This window comes from Pelophylax lessonae (genome assembly GCF_965119305.1).
Source record: "Pelophylax lessonae genome assembly, chromosome: 4".
In the NCBI taxonomy this organism is placed as follows: Eukaryota; Metazoa; Chordata; class Amphibia; order Anura; family Ranidae; genus Pelophylax; species Pelophylax lessonae.
Genome location: NC_138771.1, coordinates 607,809,117 through 607,825,169, shown reverse-complemented (window position 1 = coordinate 607,825,169; position 16,053 = coordinate 607,809,117). Strand labels below are relative to the sequence as shown.

The following is a 16,053-nucleotide window of genomic DNA, read 5'->3' as shown; positions in this document are numbered from 1 at the left end:
CATTTTTTTCGAGATCAGGTGCACCCAAGTCCTAAAATACCACAGCATACAGAGGTACGGATCAAAGACAGCTGACGCTTTTTACACTACTACAGTGCTTAATCATAGCGAAGAGTAAGCACTGTTAGTAGTGTGAAACGCGTCAGTTGTCTTTGATCTGTACCTCTGTATGCTGTGGTATTTTATCCTCTTTTCAATAAATATTTGCATTGGAGTGCAGCTGTCTAGATACACTTTTTGTTTTATATGGCTTGCACATTGAGCCCGTACCCTGCACCTGTGCTGTTGCTGTGAGGATTTTTGAAGGAATTTCCACCTGGAGCGGTGTGTGGTTGCCATACAGCAGTAGTTTTCAACTTAAGATGTATAGGGTACCAGGTTGGGCTTCAGGGTCATACAGTAAGAGGTGGCCACACATGACAATAAAACACCGTGTTGTTGATCTGAAAATAGTAAATTTATTTAAAAAAATGTTTTTACAAATATTCAATAAACCATAAAATGTTTCTTCTCTTAATGGTTCCAGTACTTCACACTAAGCCAGACTCATACTCCTGGGGACCACGTTGAAGCAGATTATTCAGGGACACTGAAGAACTTGAAGCAAGTTGGCGTGAAATGACTGGTTGTGACTATTCATGCAGGTAGTGTTTATAGGTGGAGGTAGGGGGCGCCATTCCAGTAGTGGAAGATAATAATGCTCCGCTACAAAGTATTAATGGAATGGCAGGATACAGGAGGAGGGGCAAGACATCCGTCTCAATGTCACTATGCACACATCTGTGTCCATCAGAGGCGTAACTGCACATTGCTGAAAGAGAAGCTGGGTTGGTGCTACCTTCCCTCTATGCCACCATCCTAACAGTAATGTAAAATCCATTTGAATGGAACATTCCAAGGTCAGAGCTACTTCAGGAAAGCTCCCTCCCCCCACAAAATGGAACATTCCAGTCAGGTGTGCTTATACCTGTCAGGTGCGCATTGCGCAGACTGCGGAGAAACAATTGACTGTAGCGTAATGGGCTGTTAGGTAAGGCGTGGCCCTGCCTGGCAAGGGCAGGTCACCACTTCTTCTTGTGCTCATCCATGGACACTCCGCCAGGCCCCAGCGCCACGACCAGCAGCAGCCCACCCATTACGGAGAGGGTCTGGAAGAAGTCGTATTTCAGGAAGTCGTGGAGTGGGCGGTAAGATGGCACTGTCCAGAAAGCATTCTGGAGGATGTTGATGACCAGGAGCCAAAGGACCAGAGTCAAGGCTGCCAGCTTGGTCTTATAGCCAATCGCAACCAAGATGATAAGGGTCAGGCCGACGATATTTTGGAACATCTGGAAGGAACAAAATAAAATTAAAATTAGTAAAATCGATACCCACAATCTGTAGATTGCCACCCCAGTGAACAATTCCCCATACTTTGGATTTGTTACTCTACTTCATCCATTTGACAGCTAAACAGCCGACATCGTGCACGGCATCTGGCTGCCACTGACCGTTCTGGTTCCAGCTATGGTTGGGAACCGATCACCGGTCAGTGATTACCGATCATGTGATCACTGTGTCAGCAATATCAGGTGCCGCTAGTATTATATATAGTTTTATTTATTATTGGGCGGCACAGTGGTGTAATGGTTAGCACTTTCACCTAGCAGTAAGAGGGTCGCTGGTTTAAATCCCAACCACGACACTACCTGCCTGGAGTTTGCATGTTCTCCCTGTGCCTGCATGGGTTTCCTCTGGGTACTCCGGTTTCCTCCCACACTCCAAAGACATGCTGGTAGGTTAATTGGATCATGTACAAAAAAAAAAATGGCCCTACTATGTATGTATGTGAGTTAGGGACCTTAGATTGTAAGCTCCTTGAGGGCAGGGACTGATGTGAATGTGCAATGTATATGTAAAGCGCTGCGTAAAATGACAGCGCTATACAAGTACCTGAAATAAATAATATTACGTATGATTTTAGTCTACCATTTTTAATAACTGTTTCTTTACAAATAAACCAATTGTTGACACCCTATTGTGAAACAGTTTTTTTTTTTTAATTTTTAATCTTTCTTCATATCTCGAGACGGAAACCCCCTAAAAGCAAAAAAAATGTAAAGTATATGCAAACCCTCGCCTTGTAAAAATAACCCATTCAGTTTAAAATAGAAATGAAAGGCAAAACATTTATGCATAGATTTAAAGACAAACATTATAAATACCTTTTTTTTTTTTTTTTTAAATAAGTAATCACTTTTCATTTGTTTGCAGCTGCATAGGAGCTGGGGGGGGGGGGGGGTACAGAACAAGTCCATCATTGAAGGAGAGCAGGCCAAGTTCCCAAAGCAACAACTAAAGAACTGTCCACACTGTGCTTTCCTGCCTAGTGTGGTCAATTTTTAATGGAAAAGCAGAGGGACTGGCCGGAACGTCACACAAGGAAAAAAATATACTTTATAATAACAAGTACAATGTACAGCAGGCATATATTCGGAACATAAAAATGTTAGTTTTACATATTCTTTAACAGAGGCACCACTGTATCCATAACTGAAACTAGTGAAATGTTGATGTAATTGTAAATTCTATATCATGGAGTACAGTACAGGACACAGGAAGCAATTTCTAATCTAGACCATGGGTTATAGACTGTTACCTTTAAGTGATTGGACATTAGCAAAAGTCTTTGCTGGGTTTTCCTGTTAGTTTATCTAAATAATTTCACACACTACAGTTTTGATAGCAAGCAGCAGAGAGATCACAGAGAAAAGAGGGGAGGGACCTGCGTCCTCTACTGCACTCAAAAATGAGTGGAATTTTGGCATACCAGTACATTCCCTATCATGAAGTACAATACAGGACATTAAAAATCGATTCATAGGCTGTAGTTGGTCAAAGGACCAATTAACGCCACAAAGGGCTCTTTCACACGGCGTTCCGTATGTCCGTTTTTCATCCCATCCGTTTGCGGATGAAAAACTGACATAATGTATCTCTATGTAAATACTGATGTCAGAGGATGACCATCCGCTGACATCCGTTTTTCGTCAGTTCAGTTCAGTTCAGTTTTTTTGAACGGAGGAGAACCCTATTTTTTCTTCCTTTCAAAAAACGTAACGGACGCAAAAACGGATGTCAGTGGTGTCATCCGCTGACATCCGTATTTACATAGAGATACATTATGTCCGTTTTCCATCCGCAAACGGATGGGATGAAAAACTGACATACGGATCGGATGACACAAGTGTCATCCGTGTCCGTTACAAAAAAAAAAAAAAAAAGGAACTGATCGGGCAAAAAAAAAGGAACGCCCGTGTGAAAGAAGCCAAACTGTCAACAGTAGAAGCACCTCACAGCTGAAGCAAATGACAGCGGAGGCTGAACAACCACCTGGCAACAGCTGATGCTGGTTAACCCTGAACTGAATACAGATGGTGGCTCTGCATAAGGCTCCTTTCACACTATCCGTCCGTCGGATGGATTCCGTTTTTCTCAGCGGGGGATCGAGCCGCTGATCCCCCGCTGAGCAGTGTGGAGACACAGCTGTCAGTTCCCCATGCATCTCTATGGGGGAAATCGGATGGGAACGGACCGTTGGTCCGTTCTCATCCGATCCGCTGGACAGATGGAAAATAGGGTTTCCATCCGTCCAGATTTGACAGATCCGATCGGGTCGGATGTCAGTGGACATGTCTCCGCTGACATCCGATGCCCCATAGGAATGCTCAGATCCGCCAAAAAAACGAACAGGCGGATCTGAACGGTCCGCCTGTGTGAAAGGGGCCTAAGAGATAAGGAAATGTTGGTGGAAGACGCTGCTCCGGAACAGGGAAATCTATCGACTCAAGAGGAACTTGAGAGTTTCCTCAGAGCCTGCTGAAGACCTGTCACTGTCTGTCCCCTGTGTTCCCATTCTGGAGAGCCTGCAGTCCTCTAATGCCCAATTTGCAGCTTTGCCTTGTGTGTATGGCATTGCAAAATGTCTTTGTAAATTGAGGATGTTATGTATTTTAGCTATTAGGACACAAAGGCTAGGAACCGGTGTGTGTATAAGATTACAGGGAAAACCTCTCTTATCTTGTCTGCATCAATGGTCCTGCTCAGGGCCAAGGCTTCGTCTGTCATAATTGGCCATACCCCTTAAGGAGTTTTCAGGGTCTCGTTACGAAAAGAATGGACCATGGCACCAGACCTTTATAGCACCCTGCGGCTAACTCACTTGCACAACGTACCAAGGTAAGAACCATACGCAGGATCCAGAGCTCAAAGCAAACATTACAGGCTGGGTATGGTTCCCAAGATGTACATGAGGTTTACTAGTGAAAATATGAAAGGAAACACTTTTTCCATCATCTAAGAGTCCTTTATCTAAGGACACTAGCAAAAAAAACAAAACAAAACTGAAGCCTAACAAAGTGGGTAGAGTTATCTGGGTGTACGAGGTGGTGGACGCAGCAAAGGCATTTGCCAGTGTCCAGGCACCTGAAGGTAGCGGCACATAACCCACCCCCTATAAATCGATTCCTGTGTCCTGTAACAATGATAAAAGTTTTTGGCTATAGATCATTTTTTAATACTTTTAGTTAAGTTGTACATTACATCTTCTCCCCACCTTCCTCAGTGGAAGTCACATAGCTAAATACTTATCTCAGCCTTGCACCTCTTTCTGCTACAGAATGACACATTGAGAAGCCCTTAGAAGAGCTTTGTGATAATGTAAATCCTCCAGGCCTTTATCTGTGTCCCTTTCTAACTAATACTCACTTCAAATGCAGTGGGATTGTATCGGAGCAAGGTCATGAACATTAGGATGAGCAGTACGCGACCTCCTAGCTGCATGTACTGACGCGGCGACCTCTCCCCTGCGCTGGGTACCCCGGCAAACATGGACTTTCCTTCAGAACGGGACTCCGCCAGCAAGAGAAGGAGACCGCCACCCAATGCCATGTTTCTAGAAAAGAAGAAAATGTGTTAAAACGATTCTAAAGGTTCATTTTTTTTGTTTTAAAAAATAACAGACATGTTATTGACATATGGTCAATGGTTGACATATTTTCCTTGATAAAGGCTCCCCCGCCGAAACGCGTAGGAAATTTGAACACTCTCTCCTAAAAGATCCAACGCCATACAAAGACGATTGGACCAACAGAGAGAGATTATTGTCACCTTACCACCATGTCACTTCCTTCATACTTTTCTTCTCTCACCTATGGGTCTCTAACCAATACACTATACGTAATATATCTGTTGTAACTCAAACGCACACATATCTACCTTGTATGTTATGAATAAATATCTTATTATACTCAAGAGACACTCTTCTATGTACTAGCCCTTTAAAAGTCCCACACTTTGACCTGAGGCACCAAACCCCCCCCCCTTAAAATAACAGACATGTCATACTTACCTGCTCTGTGCAGTTGGTTTTGAACACAACAGCCATGATCCTTCTCTTCTCGGCTCCCCCGCTGGTACTCCTGGCCCCTCCCCACTTCGGCCAGGTGCTCACCATAGCATGTTGCTTGCTCTGGGGGCACAGGTGCGGGCTCGCTCCCGAGCCGCCTCTGTGTGTGTCTATAAGACAATGGCTCCCGCTGCTAACTGTAAGCCAATGTGAAGCGAGAGAGTTTCGGCTCTCAGACATCGCTGGATCGAGATCGGGCTCAGTTAAGTATAAGGGTGGGCGCTGCACTCAGAAGGTTTTTTACCTTCATGCATAGAATTCATGAAGGTAAAAAATCTTCTGCCTTTACAACCACTTTGGTGAACCAGCTAAAATGAAGAGAAGGATAAGAAGCTGACCATTGGAAAAGCGAAAAATGAAACAAGGTATTTATATCACACCATATTGAGCAAACTTTCAGGCATTCTTTTTCCTCTATAGTGACCAATCAAAAAGTCTTACATTCACATTTTCATACTAGGAGCATGAAAGGAAAAATCTGATCCATTGCCAATAATGTTCCTCCCTAACATACAGTACTTTAATAAATGGGACCCTTTGTGTTGGAATAGATAAGTTACATCCAAGTCAAGTCTTCAGGTAGCATTTACAGGTTCGGCTTAAAACAAAAAAAAAAACAAAAAAAGTCACACTTACCTGCTCTGTGCAGTGGTTTTACACAGAGCAGCCCTGGTCCTCCTCTTCTTTTCAGGTCCCCCGTCGGCACTCCTCTCCTTTGACCAGTACCCCCAATAGCAAGCCACTTGCTATAGGGGCACTGGTGTGTGCTTGCTCCCAAGCCCTGCTCTATGCATCCATGAGACAGAGCCGTGGCCCGGCCCCGCTTTCTCCTCATTGGATCACTGGCTGTGAATGACAGCAACGGGAGCCAATCAGGAGAGGGAGTCCTGGGACGGCCAAGGGTCTTGTACACATTGTTGGATCAAGAGAGGGTTCAGGTAAGTATTAAGGGGGGGGGGAGCAGCACACAGAAGGTTTTTTTTATCTTGTAGGGGAAACCCCAAAGCTCACGGGTTTCAGTAACATTTTGACGGTTGAAGCCAAATTGAAAATTATTAGACAAACATGTAGGTAGATAGACATGTTTGGAGAGTAATTCAGTCACATTACATTCTGTTGGTTTGAAAACATTTGCTCCATCTGGCTAAGGACTTACTATTACAATTTATACATTCTGAAGTGGGTGGCACCTAGCTAACTAAATTATTTCGAAGTCCCATTTGAGTCTTTGGTGACATTCTTTGATATGCGGATGGTCATTCACATCACTTCCAATGCTTGGTTTGCTGAACAGGTCTTTAAAGGTCTAGATAGCAATCTAACAGCTGGAGGTGTAAATGGCTTTTGAACACAACAGCTGTTATACAATATGACTTCTCACAACATATACATACAATATATCTGCTTAATCATAAATGTTTGATAATCATAAATAAATGTTTGATAGATAAAATGGCTGCTTCCCTTTTCCTCATCAATATGTATGCATAGAATGCATGAAGGTAAAAATAAAATGGGAAGGGAAGGAAGACCTGATTTAACATGTGACTCAAACTGTGTCAGTCATGTTTGTTTTGCAAAAATGGGAATACTCCATCTTAAAGTGTATCTAAACCCAAGAAATAAAAATGTAAAATTATTGCAGGTAATTCTCTGTAAAATAGTCCTTAAAGTGGAACTTTAGTCAGAAAATTAAGTCCTGCTAGATCACTTCAGACTGGCCCCTTTTGCAGGTTATAGTGATGTAAAACGTAAATAAAAAGACTCTATGCGGTTTAAAATCCAGTAATACACTGTACCACCCTGCTCTGCACATGCTCAGTTGCTCTCCCACTTTAGGCATTTTTAGGCACTGCTAATTTTGTAGAGGCCGATCTGCTGACAGCCTTAAAGCACAATTAAACCCTCCTATCCTTTACAGCCAAGAAAGCTGCTTCTGTTTAACCTGCAACTGCCATGTGCTGCACATGTGATCAGTTATGACACCAGCCATTTGATGGTTTGACAGTTTGGTTGAGGACACACAAAACGTGACCACTAAATCAAATGGGTTTAGTTCCACTTTATGATTTACTGCTGTTTGGGGGTTTTGGGCTTCAGAAAAATGGCTGCCTCCAGCAAGAAGCAAGTTGTTATGGGTAAAGTTCTGCTTTAAGTCAAATAACGATACCGGAACAGTAATCAGTCAAATGATTTTTTTAATTTTGTAGGCTCCCCTAAGCTGGAATCGGATTGGCTGTAATGGACAGGACAGGCATATTCCCTTCAGAATCCCAACAAAGCAGTTAGTGGAAGACAGAAGCAGTAAGAAAGATGGGAAATAATCCAAGCGATTAAACTAATGACACATAGAAACACTAACCTCATGAGAAACTTCAGATCCCACAGGATGTTGTACACGATTGTCTGAAAACAGAAAACAAATTTCATTTCAGCAAATGAATGTACAATTACATCATAAACAATCACACAGCCTTTGAGGCTTGGTTTTATTTAATTTGCAGAAAATCTTGCAGTTGCCATAAACGATATTTAACTTCATTACCTTATTTAGATACAAGCAGCACTAAACATTTTTAAAGCGTCAGTTCTCCCTGACATGAGATTTGATGGTAGATGCTGACAGGTATTTACCAAAAACTGGCATATCAATTTTGGGTGCACAGACACTTCAACCAGTTCCAGCCTGGGCCAAATCAGACTTCTCTCATACATGAGATCAGCATAGAAAATTACTTAGAACCCCCAAACATTATATATATTTTGTTAAGCAGTGGCCCTAGAGAATAAAATGGTTGTTGTTGCCACTCGATATTTGCGCAGTTTTATCAAACGCAAAAAATACACTCATCTGTTTGAATGAACAAAAACACAACAGAATACCCACATTTTTGGTAAAAAATATAAAAGATGAGGTTAGGTCAATTATATAGATACCTAACATGTCACTTTAACCACTTTAATACAGGGCACTTCCCTCCCTCTTCCTGCCCAGGCCAATTTTCCCCTTTTAGCGCTGTTGCATTTTGAATGACAATTGCGTGCTCATGCAACACTGTACCTACACCAAATTTATGTCATTTTCCCCCCACAAATAGAGCTTTCTTTTTGTGGTATTTGATCACCTGTGCGTTTTTTCCTTTTTGCTAAACAAATAAAAAAAGACCGAAAAGTTTGAAAAAAAAAAAAAAAAAAGTTTGTTTATGTTATACAATTTTGTAAATAAATAAGTTTTTTCCTGCACTGATGAGCACTGATGAGACTGCACTGACAGGCACTGATGAGGAGGCACTGATGGGGTGGCACAGATATGCAGCATTGGTGGGCACTGATAGGCGGCACTGCTGGGCACTGATAGGCGGCATTGATGGACACTGATAGGTGGCACTGACGGGCACTGATAGGTGGCACTGACGGGCACTAATGGGCACTGATAGGCGGCACTGGTGGGCACTGATGGAGCGGCACTGACGGGCGGCACTGATAATGGGCACTGGTGGGCGACACTAAAGGATGGCAATGATGGGCACTTGTGGGCAGCACTGATAGGGAGGACACTGGTGGGCAGCACTGATGGGGAGGGCAATGGGGGGCTCCCTGAGCCCTGATTGCCATCCCTGGTGGCCGTAGTGGGCATCCCTGGGGTCATGGTGGGCATCCCTGGGGTCATAGTGGGCATCCCTGGTGGATCTAGTGGCATCCCCCCCCCCCCCCCGAGGGTCTGCACTGGTAATCAATGATCTGATTACCAGTGCCGACCCCCCCCCCCCCCTGTCAGGGGAGCCACCGATCGGCGCTCCTTTACTCGTGCCTGTCAGGCACGAACTAAGGAAAGCCGATTAACGGCTGTTCCTGTTTTACTATGTGACCAGCCGTGATTGGACACGGCTGATCACATGGTAAAGAGCCTCCGTCAGAGGCTCTTTACCGAGATCGGAGATGCAGGGTGTCAGACTGACACCTCGCAATACCGATCGCCGCTCTGCGCGCCCCCGGGGGGCGCCCAGAGCTGTGTTATCCTGCCGCCGTCATATGACGTCCGGTCAGGATAACACAACCACATTCCCGCCGTCATTTTGTAATAGGGCGGGCGGGAAGTGGTTAAAATCGCGTACGCTTGTGGAACAGCGGCAAACTATGGTACCTAAAAATCTCTATAGGTAATGCTTTAAGGTCCTGTCCACAACAGAAAGCAGTGCGGGAAACCCACGTTCTATGTGCATTTCCTACAAGACATTAAAGCCCTTGCAGCATGTGTCAATGTTAACCACTTTAATACTGGGCACTTTTACCCCCTTCCTGCCCAGGCCAATTGTCAGCTTTCAGCACTGTCACACTTTGAATGACAATTGCCCAGTCATACAACATTGTACCCATATGAAATTTTTATATATATTTTTTTCAGACACATGGAGCTTTCTTTTGGTGGTATTCAATCAGCACTGGGGTTTTTATTTTTTTTCTAAATAAAACAAAAAAACGTTTTTCTTAGTTTTGGTTATAAAATTTGGCAAATAATGGGATTTTTGACCTACCGTAAAATCCATTTCTCTGATGTTCATTGACGGACACAGCTCCTGATCGTCTTAACCATTGGGACGTCCCAAAGCGGTGTTAAACATGAGGGGGGGGGGGGGAACAACCAAAAAGAATTTCCCAAGGCTAACTACAGCCAACCAGGTATCATGGAGCTCACCTGAAAAAAAATGATACACCCTCAAAGAGGATCAGGTTCTCTAAGCAGCAGCCTGCAAAACCTTGCGGCCAAAGGAAGCGCCTGCAGATGCCAACACATCCACTTTATAGAACTTTGTAAAAGTGTGCACCAATGACCAGGAGGTCGCCTTGCAAACCTGCGTCACTGACGCCTGATGACAGAAGGCCCTGGAGGCACTGAGCGCCCGAGTAGATTGCGCCTTGACAGGGAAAGGAGGAACCATTGATGGAATAGGCCTGAATCACCGTCTGTCTGATCCATCTGGAAATGGTCGCAGAGGAAGTGGACAACCCTTTCCGAGGCCCAACCCTAAGCACAAATAGTTAGTCTGATTTTCTAAAAGAATCTGTAGCTTCCAGGTACACCCTAATCACCCGTACCACATCCAAGGCATGCAAAGCAATTTCCTTCAGATGTTTTGGCCAGGGACACAGGGAAGGCAGCACAATGTCTTCATTCAAATGAAAATCAGAGACAACCTGAGGAAGGAACAACGGACAGGGTCAAAGAACCCCCTTAGCACTGAACCACCAAGTAAGGTGAATGACAGTAACGCCACCAATTTCGACACCCTGCGCACAGAGGTAAAAGCCCCCGAAAAGGCCATCTTGTGGGACAAAGTAAGCAGGGGAATCTCCTGAAGATTCTCAAAAGGAGGCTTCTGGAGGACTGAGAGCACCAAATTGAGGTCCCAAGACAGCAAAGGAGACCGCACTGGAGATGCCAAGTGCCTAACTCTCTGAAGAAAAGTACACACCAAGGAGTATGTAGCCCAAGGGCCATTGAAAGAAGACCGCTAAGGCAGACACCTGACCCTTGATAGTACTCAAGACCAGTTTCTGCTCAACCCCCCTTTGAAGGAAGGTCAAGATCTGAGCCACCGAAAAAAAAAAGCGAGGATGAACCCGAAAGAGACTCACACCACACAATGTATGTCTTCAAAGTACGATGGTAGATCTTCCTAGAAGTAGATTTCCTAGCTTTTAACAGCGTTCAACAGCCAAACGGTCAAAGCCAGCAACTGTAAAGCAGGATGACAGATGGGTCCTAGGAACAGCCGATCCTCACTGAGGAGGAAGCTTCCAAGCAACGTCGGCGACCAGCCTCACCAGATCAGCGTACCAAGCCAGGCGAGGCCAGTCCGGGGCCACTAAGAAGCCCGGAATACCTTCTGCCTTGATCCTGCGTAGAAGTCTTGGCAGAAGCTTGAGAGGGAAGGCGTGAATCAGACGATACTGACTCCATGGAGACACCAGTTCATCCGTGGCTTCCGCCAGAGGTTCCCATGACCGAGCCACAAACCTTTGCACCTTTCTGTTGAGCCGGGGCACCAACAGATCCACCTCGGGGATGCCCCACCAGAGACGCAACTGATGAAACCCCTCCGGATGAAGGGACCACTCCCCTTGGTCCAACGCCTGCTGACTGAGGTAATCTGCCTGCCAGTTTTCCACCCCAGGAATGTGTACGGCAGAGAAGGCTGGAACGTACCATTCTGCCCACCTTAGAATGCTGGCTATCTCCAGAGCTGCCAGGACACTTCTTGTGCCCCCCTAGTGATTGACATAAGTCACGGCCGTGGCATTGTCCGATTGAATGCGCACTGGACATCCCTGAAGATGATCCGTCCAATGTTCCAGGCAGAGTCTGATCACTCGTGGACCCACCTGACTTGTACCATGGGAGTCCATTGGTCCGGGAACCCTCCACCCCAGATACATGTGAGGGCGCACCTTAATGCTGAAGGAGCCTTGTCCGTGGGTCTGGATTAGCCCGCTCTTGACTTGCCAGACCAAGTTCACTTAGATCCTCCAGAGGAGGCCCCGGAGGGCTCTGGTCCATTGTCAGTGGAACTTGAGGGGCAAAAAAACTTCTTATGAGCCGAGAAGGAGGGCCCACGTCTAGGACGAGGATCCTTGCCCTTAGTAGCCTGCGGGAGAAAAGTGCTCTTCCTTCCCTCCCTGTGAGGTCATCCAGGCTAGCACCAAACAGGCGATCTCCTTGAAAGAGAAGATCAGTCCAGGCCTTTTTAGAAGTCTGGTCTGCACACCAGCATTTGAGCCAAAAGACACGCCGAAGGACCACTGCTGAAACAGAGAGCCGAGTCACTAGGGGAGCCGAATCCAAAGACATCACAGATAAACTGCAGCCCCTGGACCAGCTGGTCCACCAGCTCAGCAAAGGCAGGGGGAAGCTACTCCCCCTCCCAGTTCACAGCGCAAAATTTTAGCCTATTCCGTCAGAGTCCGCGACACCAGGGCAATGGAAATTGCCTAAGTGCCGAACCAGCCAGGGTGTACATATTGCGGGCAACAGCCTCTGCCTTCCTGTTGGCCGGGTCCTTAAAGGCCCGGAACTCTTCAACCAGACTCATGGTTGCCTTGTTTATTCTGGAAACCAGAGGGTCCACCACCGGTGGAACAGTCCACTTCTTAAGAAGGGATGCCTCATAGCGGTATCGCCTAGAAAAATCGCTTAGGAACTGGCATGGGGACGCTTTAGTCGTCCACACCATTTAGTGAAAATTCTGTTAAAATAGGAGGGGAAAGGGAACACCTTTTCCGCTCTGGATGGCTTGTGAATGCCAAAGGGAACCTGTGCCTCCACCGCAGCTTCTGCTGCGTCCTCCATCTTAAAGGTCTCACGCACAGCTACAATCAGTGCGTCCATAAGCGCCTTTTCATATGCAGTTGCAGAAGTGGAGGAATCCTTCTCACTATCTGAGGATTCAGGGTCGCAGACCCAGCAGGGTGACCCACGTCCGCAGCGGCCGAATCAGATTCAGCATCTGACTAGACAGATGAGGCAGGGGAAGGTGGGGGGTGCTTTTTGCCAGCCTGTTGCCAAAAGTCACCTCCACCCGGGACACCAAGGATTCCTGGACTGTTGTCAGTGCATCGATGGATGGGACCCGGAGGGCCCCGCAGCCTCAGAGAGGGGATAAGGTGAGGAGATGTGCTTCGTAGACTCCATCAGAGACCACCAGAGGGACTCCACAAAAAAGTGTAAAACACTGCTAAAGGACAACCCCCACTGCTCTGGCAGCCCACCCGGTAGCCAGCCACAGAGCACCAATTGATCCTCAGCAGAGAGGGAGAGGACCCCAGGCTCACCATCCTGCAGAAACCAGGCACCGCAGCCACCAGGAGAATCTGCACTGCACGAACAGCGATCAGGAAATGAAAAGATCCAGGAGTCAGCACCAGGGGATGAGGAGGGGCTCCCACTGCCGAAATCACCGCCCAGAAGGCACTGCTGTCATGGTTGCCACTATTTTCAAAGGCAAACCACTGAAAAATGGCCCCTGGACTACACAAACATTGCTGCCATGCATTAATCACACAGGCAACAAGAAAATGGCGGCCCCGCGTGGCACCATGAGGCTCCCAGGGACCCAGGAGGGATCCCTAGGCCTCAGAAAACAGGACAGGCAGGAAGGGGACCCTTGGCAGGAGCCCCCACCAAGTACAGCCTCCTCCCCGCAACAGTCAATTGCGTATCCCCTTTCCCCATCGCCAGCACAGCACTCTGCCCCAACCCCAGGCGGTGAACCAGGCCACCCTACAGCCCCAACGTCAGTGAAGGAGGGAGGTGGGCGGATGGGGGGGGGGGGGCAAAATGGCTCACAGGGACCACCAGACTGATGAGGGGGGGTGTCTAATGGGAAGGAGGGGAACACAGGGGTCTGACAGTCCCATGGAGGGGCCCACATCCACCCCAAAACCTACCAGGGGGGGGACAGTCACTTACTATACCAGGAACCAGGTGGGCACCGCTCCAGACAGAACCTCCTCTCCATCTTAATGGGGGGCTGCCGAGACCCGGTCGTATGTGACATCGCGAGATGTTTAACATCGGAATGAGAAGTGAAAGGCAACCTCACTAAGAGTGACACAGACAAAAACAAACACCTGACAAGGGTTCTAACCTTTCTACCATGCACAGCTTTTATTACTATGGTTAAACACAACAAAAACCTTTTGCTGTAACTGTTTCCAAGCATTACCTGAAGCTTGGCTTTACAAAAGTCTATTAAAAACTACAAATATGCATCTAAGACAACCCCGTCCACTGTCACTGCTGTGTGATCTCACCGCAGAATGTCACCATGTTACAGGAAGTGGAAAAATAAAGGGTCTATTGGCAGAATCAACTAGTAATAAAAATATGTTGGGGGGGGGGGGGGGGGGGACGACGACTCAGAACTAACACCACAACACAGTTCACGAAAAAGCTGTGTGCATTTCTGGCAGATCAATTGGTATTTTTCTGTATAGGAATAAAACATGAGGGAATAACATTTAAGAAAACTAAATATTAGACCTTAACTGCTTGCCGACCGTATAACTTCGATATACAGTGGCAAGGTGGCTCTGCTGCGTAGGATCACATACCTAGTACGTGATCCTGCACTTCCAGGTCTGGGGCCCCTTGCGCGCCACCGGCGACCTGCTCCCACTGTGATTGTACACAGCGGGAGCCGATCGGCGGGTACCGCGGACTCGATGTCTGCCGGCACCCGCCGATCATTAGGAAGAGAGCCAGAATGCCGATCTGTCTTGTTTACATAGGCTATTCTGACAGTAGGGAAGGCATTGATTCTGTGTCACTGCAAAGCAGGATCATGGATCCATGCCTTCCCCTAGTAAAAGCACCTCCCGCATAGTACACAAGAACTGGTTACCCACAGTTTACCCTTTGTTCGCCCCTGATGTTAATCCCTTCCCAGCCAGTGTCATTAGGACAGTGACAGTGCATATTTTTAATCACTAATCACTGTATTCGTGTCACTGGTCCCCAAAAAGTGTCAAAGTGGCAGTTAGTGTCTCATTTGTCTGCTGCAATATTGCTGTCCCGGTATAAGTCGCTCATCGCTAGTGAAAAATAAATAAAAATTTCATAAATATATCCCATAGTTTGTAGACGCTATCAATTTTGCGCAAACCAATAAATATATACTCATTGGGACTTCTTTTTTTTTTTTTTACCAAAAATATGTAGTGGAATACATATAGGCCTAAACTGATGAAGAAATTAGATTTTTTACTTTTTTTATTGGATGCGTTTTATAGTAGAAAGTAAAACATTTTTTTTTGTTTGGTTTTCAAAGTTTGTATTTTTTTTTTGTTTCTAGCGCAAAAAAAAAAAAAAAAAAAGTAAAAAAATGCACAGGTGATCAAATACCACCAAAAGAAAGCTCTATTTGTTGAAAAAAAAAAAAAAAAAGGAGGACATAAAACTTTTTTTTTTGGGTACAGTGCCGCATGACCGCGCAATTGTCAGTTAAAGGAACGCAGTGCCGTATCGCAAAAAATGGCCTGGTCATAAAAAGGTAAATCTTCCGGAGGTCAAGTGGTTAAACCGTTTTAGTATGAATATGTTTTACATCTAATCTAGTCAGGGTGTATATCTTCCTAGTGAATGAATACATTCCTAACTATACATTTTGGCAGCCTGTGTGACATTGGTAGCTTGCAACTTTTTATTATATGCGCACGTAAAAAAAAATAAAAATAAAATTATTATTGTCATTATATATATATTTTTTTTTTTTATATCTTCCTGCACATTCTTTTGCAATTTTGGTTTTCTTCAAACTGTACCCGTCTATTTTAAACAAATTTTGGGAAAAATATATCCAATTAAAGTAAAAAAAAAAAAAAAAAAAAGCCACACAAAAAATGTCAATGCAGCAAGTTTTATAAATGCTGTACTGTATTTTCACTTGCGCCTTTCAAACTTGCTATAACTCAAAGTAAACACTAGATGGCAGTATTGCGGCTTGAATAATAGTTTTTGTTGCACATACTACATACAGTACTAGAAGGGAACACAATACCAGATCTTGTTAAAGAAAAACTAGCGATTCAGCCACAATCGCAGTGTACAA

General features: G+C 45.5%; 1 protein-coding gene across 1 annotated transcript in view; it reads right to left on the bottom strand.

Moving 5' to 3' along the window:
- Window positions 1–435: 435 nt before the first annotated feature.
- Window positions 436–16,053, bottom strand: part of LOC309555171 (surfeit locus protein 4-like) — a 36,454-nt gene continuing 20,836 nt past the window's right edge. The window contains exons 4-6 of the mRNA XM_082257015.1: window positions 7,809–7,852; window positions 4,747–4,933; window positions 436–1,328 (exon numbers count right to left, since the gene is read on the bottom strand). Of these exons, the coding sequence (XP_082113141.1) occupies window positions 1,062–1,328; window positions 4,747–4,933; window positions 7,809–7,852 (498 nt within the window). The 3' untranslated portion in view covers window positions 436–1,061. The remainder of the gene's footprint in view (window positions 1,329–4,746; window positions 4,934–7,808; window positions 7,853–16,053) is intronic.